The 10,512-nt window shown below is 48.2% G+C and overlaps 1 protein-coding gene across 1 annotated transcript in view; it reads left to right on the plus strand.

Moving 5' to 3' along the window:
- The window catches only part of LOC112403130 (calpain-8-like), a 45,687-nt gene that overhangs the window by 3,035 nt on the left and 32,140 nt on the right, over positions 1 to 10,512 (plus strand). The window contains 2 exon segments of the mRNA XM_024750464.1: positions 7,059 to 7,144; positions 9,897 to 9,971. Coding sequence (XP_024606232.1) covers positions 7,059 to 7,144; positions 9,897 to 9,971 — 161 coding nt within the window.

Here is a 10,512-nt window from a genome sequence, read left to right on the forward strand (position 1 = left end):
TCCCTCCCTCCCTTCCTTCCATCCTCCCTCCCTCCTTTCCTTCATTCCTTCCTTCCTCCCTCTCTTTCTTCTTTTTTTCTTAAATTGTGGTAAAATACACACAAAATATAATTTACCATCTTAACCATTTTTTTTTTTTTTTTGCGGTATGCGGGCCTCTCACCGTTGTGGCCTCTCCCGTTGTGGAGCACAGGCTCCAGACGCGCAGGCTCAGCAGCCATGGCTCACGGGCCCAGCTGCTCCGCGGCAGGTGGGATCTTCCCGGACTGGGATACGAACCCGTGTCCCATGCATCGGCAGGCAGACTCTCAACCACTGCACCACCAGGGAAGCCCTGTTAGATTTTTTTTTTACCCATATGCACATACTTTTTTTTAATAGAAAACAAGTTAATTATTTTTTTTAATATTTGGAAGAAAAAAAAAAAAGCCAGTCCAAAGGCAGTGTCTTGGCCCATTTAGGTAGGAGCTAGCAGCTTTATACAAGGCTGTAGGGCTGCCACTTTGAGGTAGGTGAGCAGGGAAAGCGTAGGTCAGATGTGGGAATGGAGCTGAGTTCTCCTCTGTATAGGACACTTCCTGACACCTCAGTGTTTCCATCAGCACACGGGGTCATCATTGAATCAAGTATTTAATGAGCGTCTACAGGGTGCAGGGCATTTTGTTAGAGTGTTATACATTAGCCTCATCCTCTCCCTGTACATAGGGGTGTTGTCTGAACGGGTGAGATCACAGTTCCTCATGTCATTATCTCAGCCTTTGCCTTTCTCCTACCCTCCCCCATACCCGCTTTCACACCCACACACCCACACAGTATGTATAGCGATAAAGAGCTGGCCGTGGGCACCAGCTCCTGCTCTGCCTCCCCTGGCTGTGTGACTGTGGGTAGATCAGCACCGTTGATCTCATAAGCCCTCCTGATCCCAGGGCATCACAGTTTCTTCATTGAGTGGGACAACACTGACGTTTCAGGGACAACACGGCTCTGAATTGAATTCGCTGGGCTTCCAAACGGCCAGCCAGTGACAGCTGCAGGAAATAGACCTGGAAACGAAGGCAGGAGGAGACAAATCCTATTTGCTGAAAATTAGCCAAACAAACAAAATCTCAGCATCCATGCGGCACCAATCACCCTTTATCCTTCAGGAGATTTCCCCTCCATCCTTTTTCTCCTTGTTCCTCCTGTTCTCTTGAGCCTGTGGGAAACTTTTATGATTTTGAATCACCGGCATTTATTTTAAATGCTTCCAATGTTCTCTCCTTTGACGAGTATAGCCGATATCCCCTTAGCCAGAGCTCATGGTGCGTGAGCACAAAGCAGTGAGAACGATTCGGGTACCACACAGACGCGAGCCCTGTTCCCTGAAAGCCACAGTCTCCTAAGCCTTTGTGTGAGGGCTCACACAGGGGTAGCGTTCTGACCTTTTATTGCTCTGGATGACTGTGCTGTACCTTTTTACTTCCAGCTAAATATTTAACCTAATTTAGCACATGTCTCAGGGAAACACAGCTTCTAATCTATGCTTTTAACAGCTTCTTGTTGTAGATGTTTTGACTTTGGCAAAGGTATTTAATAAGTGTCTTTTAATTGATCAACTTGGATAGATCTTCCTTTGAATAGTTTTAAGCTCAGAGAAAAGAAGGGTTCCCAAAAGAGGCCTGAGCGTTACCATGGTGAGCGTGCGCTGCTGATGGAGCCTGCAGCTAGAGGAGCAGTAAATGAACCTGATTCTCCGAATCCAACTCACATCAAAGTGAGGGGGCCACGCCGTGGAGGCTGCTCCGGGTTAGCCCTGCTGCAGTGGTGGTTTTTAATGAGCAGAGCGGAAAGGGGTTGTTGAGTCCAATTTCCTGAAGGATGCTGGGTACGGGGCCGGAGGGCCTGTGGACCAGATGGAGCCTCAACATGTATCGAAGTGGGTGCCTGCACGCCAGGCCTGCAACTCAGCACCAGGGTGGTTGCCAGGAGCTAAGTGACAACAACCTGTGTGGCCTGTGAGTCTTGAGCTCGGTGGCGTTAACGATGGGTGGATCATGGCGAGATTAAGAAGAAAACTTCCTGATCAGAGAACCAGGGGGTGTCATGCTGCACCTGTAGAATCAGGGTGTGACAGGGATTCATGTTTGTTCAGTGCCTTTCAGGCTTGACACAGTCCAGCACAGTGCAGTGGGGTCTGTTCCAGGTTTAAAACATCTTTGTTATGATTTTTTATTATTTTTAAAATTTATTTATTTTATTTATTTATTTTTGGCTGCATTGGGTCTTCGTTGCGGTGCGCAGGCTTCTCATTGCTGTAGCTTCTCTTGTTGCGGAGCACGGGCTCTAGGTGCGCGGGCTTCAGTAGCTGTGGCATGTGGGCTTCAGTAGTTGTGGCTCGCGGGCTCTAGAGCGCAGGTTCAGTAGTTGTGGCGCATGGGCTTAGCTGCTCCGCGGCATGTGGGATCTTCCCGGACCAGGGCTCGAACCCGTGTCCCCTGCACCGGCAGACGGATTCTTAACCAGTGTGCCACCAGGGAAGTCCTGTTATTATTTTTTAACAGTTGATCTATATAATGAAAATGACGTCCTTTACACAGTTTTGTGTTATCGTGATTTTATTATTATTTTGAATACACACTGTTCAAAAATGAAAACCACTGAAAGGTCCACCGTGAAGGTTCAGCTTCCTGTCTGTCTCCATCTATTCCACTGCTTGCTGTCCTGGAACCTTTTTTTTTCCTTATCCTTTCAGTGTTTCTTTATGCAAATTCAAGCAAGTCTAAATACGTATTCTAATTTGCATCGCCTTCTTGCCTTGAAGGCAGCACACTGTAAACATTGTTTAGCACCTTTCCATTATTTGTTATTATTTTACTAAATAAAATGTCTTGGAGCTCTTTCCATGTCAGCGTATGAAGGGCTTCATTCCTTTGTAACCACTCAGAATATTGCAGTCCATTGCAGTGCGAAGTACCAGTTGATTTAGCCTGTCTCCTACTGATGGACACGTGTTATTTTCTCTCTTCAGCTATTATACAAAATGGTGCAGTGAATGTCCTTCTCCGCGGTAGTGTGTGTGTGAGGGTTTTCGTCAGCAGGTTTGAAGTGTGGCTGCTTCAGTCACCATGGAATATCTTTCCCTTCTATTTGATTCCCAGTGCTTAGTGACCTCATATTCAGTCCCACTATCACCACTGTCTTATCTACTCTGAGGAAAGGGCCCGGGACAATCATTTACACTTTAGTGTGAATTTGAGTCAGTGGGCTACCAGAGGATTTGTATATTGAACATTATCTCCAGAGCATGAAAGAATTGTACCGTTACATCTTCAGTTACACCAACTCTCACTAACTTATTTCCTTTTGGTATGAATGCAGACAATGAAGCACAGTAATAGAAATCATGGATTATATTCATATTACATTACAATTGTTGCAAATAATTCAAAATACCACATATTCATCATTACCTCATAATCATGGTGCTTGTTAGTCGCCACTCCAGAACTTTTATATAGAATGTTAATAAAGAAGTACGAACCTTACCATATTCTAATGTTAAAAACATATTTTGATAACTATTTCAATGTAATTATATTATATATATACAATGTATTTCTCGCCAAGCCAGGCTTCATCCTCGCCATGTGAGCCCCTCGCTTCCCACCAGAGCCTGTGCTCATGTAGAGTCCAGGAGCTAACTTTCTTTGGAGACATTATTATAGGAAGAAAGACTGGGAAGCCTGCAATGCTAAAGTTTCAATTGCTCCAGGTAATTCTTACTGTGTAATATGACTTTCTGTTGGGTGACTCAGTCTCTGCCTGAGGGCGGTGTGGTTTGCCTCCACAGAAGTAATCAAATGGGTATCTGTTGATGAAACAGCCCCCAGATAAAATCCTTCCCTGGATCCCCAGGCCTGGAGTTCTTCACCCGGACACACTGAGGAGGGGTTCCCTGCAGCTGCAGCCTTACCACGCTTGGTCTTCCTGGCAGAGCCCACGCTCACCAGATCTAGCAAGGGCCACACACACAGCATCCCTCCAGTGTGAGGAGATCTCAGGGCCACACCATAGTGAGAGGGAATAAGTTGTTAAGTGTGGGATTATGCCCTGTCGGGCACGTCTGCGGTGCCCACTTCCAGCGAAGGCTCATGGTTGGCACGTCACACAGGGAACTGCAGGCACCTCGCTTGTCCCTCTGCTGCCTGTCCCAGCACCGTCTGTCTCTCCTTTGCATGTTGGCCCATGTGTGTCCCTCTGAGGCCTCTGTGTCCACAGAAATAGATTCTGTCCCACCACGAAGTACATGCTTCTGGCTTCTTTCACCCGACGCGGTAAGTCATGACTCTGGACTGGCCAGGACTCCTTTAGTCATTGGCTTCAGAAGTTCAACCCAACCAGCTTAAAGAAAAAGGAGAAGTTATTGGCTCATCCCACTAGACCATGGAAAGGGAAGGGCAGTGCTGGCCTCGAGAAGCCTGGATCTAGGGATCTAGGTGTTCCTGGAGCTCTCTCTGCCTGTCTTGTCTCCACTCCACCCTCTTCCATGCCAGGCAGGCTTCATGCAGAAGGAGAGATGACCACTAGTGTTCCAGACTTCGACTTGGTAGTATCGCAAACCACCTTTGATTTTACAAATCTCAGAAAAAGTCTCTGATCTGGTGGTTGGGATCTTTGCCCACTCCTTGGTTTCAGTTATTTCAGCCAGAGAGGTGAGGTACCATTTGATTGGCTCAGCTTGGGTCATGGGCTTTGCTCTTCTGACTGCCAGGCTCCCCCCAAACCACAGGGGGGTTCTCCAAAAAAAGGGGGCAGTGTGCAGTGGGCTGACAGAATGGAGAAAGTGTATCTCAATATGCCAGTGGGGTGGTGGGGACCAGGTCTGGCCAGACTGTGCTCTCCCCGCCCCAGGTCACCTTGGTCCTGCCATCTTCTCCCTGCCCCTGAATCCATCACCCTGCAGTGCTCTGGGACATGTCCCTCCCTGAAGGCTGCTCTCTTTCTCTGGTTCTGTGCTACCAGCAGTGCCTAATGATACCACCATAAATCCCTGACATCCTTGAGAGAAAGAGAGGGAATCACCACCTAGCCCTTCCCTGCCCTGCTGAGGTGCAGCACCTCTGGTGGCACAGAGCCCCTGGCACCGACCCACACTCAGCTCTTGCTTATTACAAGGGCCCTCCTACCTCTTACCCACTCAGAGATGAATAACGTAACCTCTCTGAGCTTCAGCTCTATGGGTTCTAACTAAAGGCAGGCTATCCTCTGAGATGTGGCCAGGAAGAGGGACGAAGTTTTGGAGGAAAGTTGTAGAAATTGTCAGTTAGATCTGCACTCATTCTAAGAAGGGTGTTTGGGCTTCCCTGGTGGTGCAGTGGTTAAGAATCCGCCTGCCAATGCAGGGGACACGGGTTCGAGCCCTAGTCCGGGAAGATCCCACATGCTGAGGAGCAACTAAGCGCATGCGCTACAACTACTGAGCCTGCGCTCTAGAGCCCATGAGCCACAACTACTGAGCCCATGTGCCACGACTACTGAGGCTGAGCTCTAGAGGCCGTGCTCCGCGAAAAGAGAAGCCACTGCAATGAGAAGCCCGCGCACTGCAATGAAGAGTAGCCCCTGCTCTCCGCCGCTAGAGAAAGCCCACGCACAGCTTCGAAGACCCAATGCAGCCAAAAATAAATAAATAAAATAAATAAATTGAAAAAAAAGAAAAGCATTAAAAAAGTATATCTTACTGTATGTCATATGGAAAAAAAAAAAAAAGTATGTTTGTACAGGTAAAGCAGTGGAAACCCATAGGATCTCCAAAGAGAAAAAGGCAGTAAAACCTGCCCCAACTTTCAAGGTGGGGTGTGATGGTGGGAAGGAAAGCAAGTATTCCTTACGTTTCAACCCAAGGAGAAAGGATGGGCTGAACTTTTCATTATTTCTATTTACCATAGTCTGCTTACCTCCAAAAAGGATGTGCATTGGTTTACAATGAAAAGCACGGACACAATAAAACCATACAACAAAGGTAAAATACACCAGACAATCTAGGCTAAAGACAGTGCTCCAGTTGAGAAATTAATTTTGTTTTGGGTTTTCTGATGGCCAAAGCAAAAAAGGAAACGCAGTGGTTGTCTCAGTTTTTGTTATTTATTAAAAAGGCATGAATGTTCATTACGTGTGTTTGTGTTTCACAAATACGCTCTTTAATGATGTCAATTCCCAAATATGAATTGAGCACATATATGTAAACACTAGGCGAGGGCATGACGGGTCAGACACTGAAGACAGAACAGTCCATCATGTTTGCACGTGTATGCAAAGGCACACGTGGGGGCTCCTGGTGAGTGTTCCGCAGACAATAGGGGAAGGTGGATGTATGGATTTCCCACTATGGGCTTTGAGACAGACTGCCTGGGTGCCTGTCCTCCATCTACTACTTACTAACTAGGTAATCTTGGATAACTCAACCCCTCTGGCTGAGTCTCAGGTTTTTTTGTTTGCTTGTTTGTTTTTTTAAATTTTTATTGGAGTATAGTTGATTTACAATGTTGTGTTAGTTTCAGGTGTACACCAAAGTGAATCAGTTATACATATACATACATCTACTCCCTCTGGGTCTCAGAGTTTTGAGAGAGATGAAAATGAAGATAATAACAGCACCCAGTTTATAGGATTGTGGTGAGGTTTAAATGAGGTGATAATGCATCTGAGCTGCCCAGCTCCATGCCTAGCTCATACTACCTGCTCCAAAAATGCTAACTGCTCTGTTCTTAGTATTTATTTGTTGGAGGGCATTGATTGTCAATAGGTCTCATATATTAAGAACTGAGTCAGTCAACTCTCAAATTTTAATCCAAGTTAAAGCAGATAGACACTTGTTTTTATGCTGGACTTACTATATTCAACCAGATTGTGGAAAATAGAGTAGTTAGCTAAGGCTCGAAAACATGTGTTAAAAGCGAATATAAGTGGTTGTTTAGGGGCATTTGAGGAATTGAATGCAGGTCTGCTCAGGCGAGGACATGAACGCAGGGCAGCAGGGGTATGCGTGGTGATTCAGTTGCCTTTGTCTGTGGCCCTTGCAGGTGGATTTCCGGGGCCATCCAGAGAAACTGATGAGACTCCGGAACCCGTGGGGCGAAGTGAAATGGATGGGGGCCCGGAGCGATGAGTAGGTTCTTTCCTCCCTCCAGCCGTGCTCACCTCCCTCTGCAGGAAGGCGTCATGCAAAACACGCAGTGATCGTGAGACCCACAGTGGAGTACGCTCGGCAGTGCTTTCCGTCCACAAAGCACACAGCCTGTTCAGAAAAGAGTGTTAGGTGGTTCCAGGTGGGGAAAAGCCAAACAAAAACCACTCAGCTGTAGTCTTCGATTCCTTGCTCTGCTTTGGCATTTGCAAGTTTGGCAGCTCAGTGGAATTTTGCTGAGCGCCGGAGGGTTGGCTGGTTTTCTACCTACCACCGCGGTCTTCCAAAGGTGAGACCCATCACTCTCCATCGGATTCTTTCCACTCCACAAAGCCTGGTCACTCGGACAAAGGCCAAACCCCTCAGCATCAAGAAGAAACGTGCCTAGAAGTAGGAACTGGATCCTAGGAGCCACTGGCCTCCAGAGGCAGTGAGGATGAGTGGGAGTGGCGCCCGCTCCCCCAGAGCTCATTACGGGCGGGTATTGATCTCTCCCGACAAAGCCATTAATGAACGGAGGGGCCCAGACCTCTCACAGTGGAGAGTGGCAGCCAGTCAGAGGTGGTGCCTGGACACAGAGGCCTCCTGTGGTGTCCTGGGACAGCTGTGCCCTGGAATCGATGCCACTGTGGTACTGGAGGATGGAGAGAGCATGGCCCAGTTTCCATCCTAGTTAGCACCGCTGGCACGGGGGAGGCATGTTGGCGCTGGGGAAGGATGGAGAATTGGCCAGTGTCACTGATGAAGAGCCACCAGAAGCGGGAATGGTTATAATAACAACTCACCCCCTAGCACATCCTTAAGCCTCGTATGTACCTCATACATGCTGTCCACACTGCATGATGCCATCAGGGCTTTGGAAGGGAACTTTATTACATTTATGAACTAATCACACATCATTAGTGCTCGTAACTGGTACTTCCCTTGAGGTTTGTGTCATGAAGAAACACATCCCCAGGGCCACGGATCTCCTCTTATATTAAAGGTTTTTCATTCTCCTGTCTATGATGGAGCAAAACCCAAAACCTTAGTTCTGCCAACTGCCCCAAAAGGATGTCATGGCTGAATGAAATTGAAACCCCAGTTTCGGCCATTTTAAGCAGCAGCTGCTTCCCAAGCTGCTTACGGGGCTTATATGACTTTATCTCCTTTCCCCAAAGATGCTCAGTCCCTAACAGGCTGGGACAGGTCCAAGGGTGTGAGGTGATGAGAGGCAAGCCCCGCAGGCTACATCTGGAGACGCAGCCAGGGGTATTTATACATGGCTGCCGCGGGGAGGAGGGTGCTGCATCTCTGAGGTAACATCCCTAGTCTCAGCTCAATGTCTTTAAATTAGAACTGTTTTTTTTTTAAGTTTGAAAAAACTAACTGGGAGATTTAGGTCAGATCTCATATTCTCCAGCTAGTCCCCTAATCTTTGTTTCTAACAAGCACATTCTGAGGTTTGGCTCTTTTTTTTTAAAATACATTTATTTATTTAATTTATTTATTTTCAGCTGTGTTGGGTCTTCGGTGCTGCGCGCGGGCTTTCTCTAGTTGTGGCGAGTGGGGGCTACTCTTCATTGCAGTCGCGGGCTTCTCATTGCCGTGGCTTCTCTCGTTGTGGAGCTGCGTGGGCTTCTCACTGTGGTGGCTTCTCTTGTTGTGGAGCACGGGCTCTAGGCGTGTGGGCTTCAGTAGTTGTGGCATGTGGACTCAGTAGTTGTGGCTCGCGGGCTCTAGAGCACAGGCTCAGTAGTTGTGGCGCATGGGCTTAGTTGCTCTGCAGCATGTGGGATCTTCCTGGACCAGGGACCGACCCCGTGTCCCCTGCACTGACAGGTGGATTCTCAGCCACTGCGCCACCAGGGAAGCCCAGGGAAGCCCCTGAGGTTTGGTCTGATCCAATGACTATTTCCATGAACTAAATAGGCCCTGGGTGCTCCCATCCCTGATGCCTAGGGATCCTGAGAGCCCCCCTGGAGGAAGAGGCTGGGCTTGGGTATACCCCAGCTTTTATGCAGCGACGGGGAGGTCTTCACGTTTTGCTGAAAGCAATCAGGGAAGGGATTTTTTAAAAGATGGATCTGGATACTGCTCAGTTATTTAGCGTTGCATACATATTTCAGGAAAACCTAACTCCTTAAAGGTCAGGGAGCTGGAAATGGCATTTCAACAAATTATGTGGGTATTGCTATGGAAAGGCCACCAGCAGGAGGCCCCACAGGGTGACATTACTTCACGGAAATTGTCACAAAACTGGGCCTGATTGTCATTTTGCAGGCTCAGGAAGGGGACCATGTTCATGTGCCCAGAGATGCTCAGACCCTCTCACAGTATCTTCACTTCAGACTGTTAGATAAGCCAGAAGGACGTCTCACCAATTGAGAAGCGGTGGAGTGGCCTGTGGCGGCCATTCTCGCAGCTCCTGCCTTGGACTTGCCCAGGCCTGTGATCAGGGCCTGGGGGGCTGAATCAGACATGAATGTAAAACTTGCCTGGAGAGTGAACTTAGAGCAAAGCCATGGCGCAGTGTTCCTGCTGCATGCCTGGGGTCACCCTGTTAGGGCCCGTGGAGCCCCGTCCCTTCCCCAGGCTCCACCCACCTCCCACCCCTGGCTATCATTTCGGTATTCCCCATTTCTCAGGGGGAAGTTGAGCTGCAGTAAACAGCTTGCACTGCAGCAAACCCTTCAGGAATGATCACCTCTGCTTCCTTTAAAAAAAACTTTAAATGCTATTCTTTCTTTCCCAGTGCACCAGAGTGGAATTACATAGATCCCAGGCAGAAAGAAAAGCTGGACAAGAAAGCTGAGGATGGAGAGTTCTGGTGAGAGTCACCTGCGGGAGTGCTGTCCCCTTAGTGGGTCCATTCCTGGTTCACAGGTGGGCAGCTCTCTCTAGGTGTGTTCCAGGAATTCCACATGGTTCCCAGTCAGGAGGGCTTGTTTCTCCTCCCCCTTTTACCCCAGAGTAGTTCTACCTCCGTACTAGTACATCTAAAGCATTGAAACCAAGATATCTGGGCCTCAACACGGATTAGCTATCAGCTTGTCTTCCTCCGTTTCCATATCTTTCCACTGAAATAGGAGCACTGTTCCTATCTCTTTAAGTCCAAGATTTAGCATAGCATCAAAATAAGATAACTTGGGCTTCCCTGGTGGCACAGTGGTTGAGAGTCCGCCTGCCGATGCAGGGGACACGGGTTCATGCCCCGGTCCGGGAAGATTCCACATGCCACAGAGCGGCTAGGCCCGTGAGCCATGGCTGCTGAGCCTGCGCGTCTGGAGCCTGTGCTCCGCAACGGGAGAGGCCACGACTGTGAGAGGCCTGTGTACCGCAAAAAAAAAAAAAAAAAAAAAAAAAATTCT

The sequence above is a fragment of the Neophocaena asiaeorientalis genome, unplaced genomic scaffold (assembly GCF_003031525.2).
Source record: "Neophocaena asiaeorientalis asiaeorientalis breed wild unplaced genomic scaffold, Neophocaena_asiaeorientalis_V1.1 scaffold430, whole genome shotgun sequence".
NCBI lineage: Eukaryota > Metazoa > Chordata > Mammalia > Artiodactyla > Phocoenidae > Neophocaena > Neophocaena asiaeorientalis.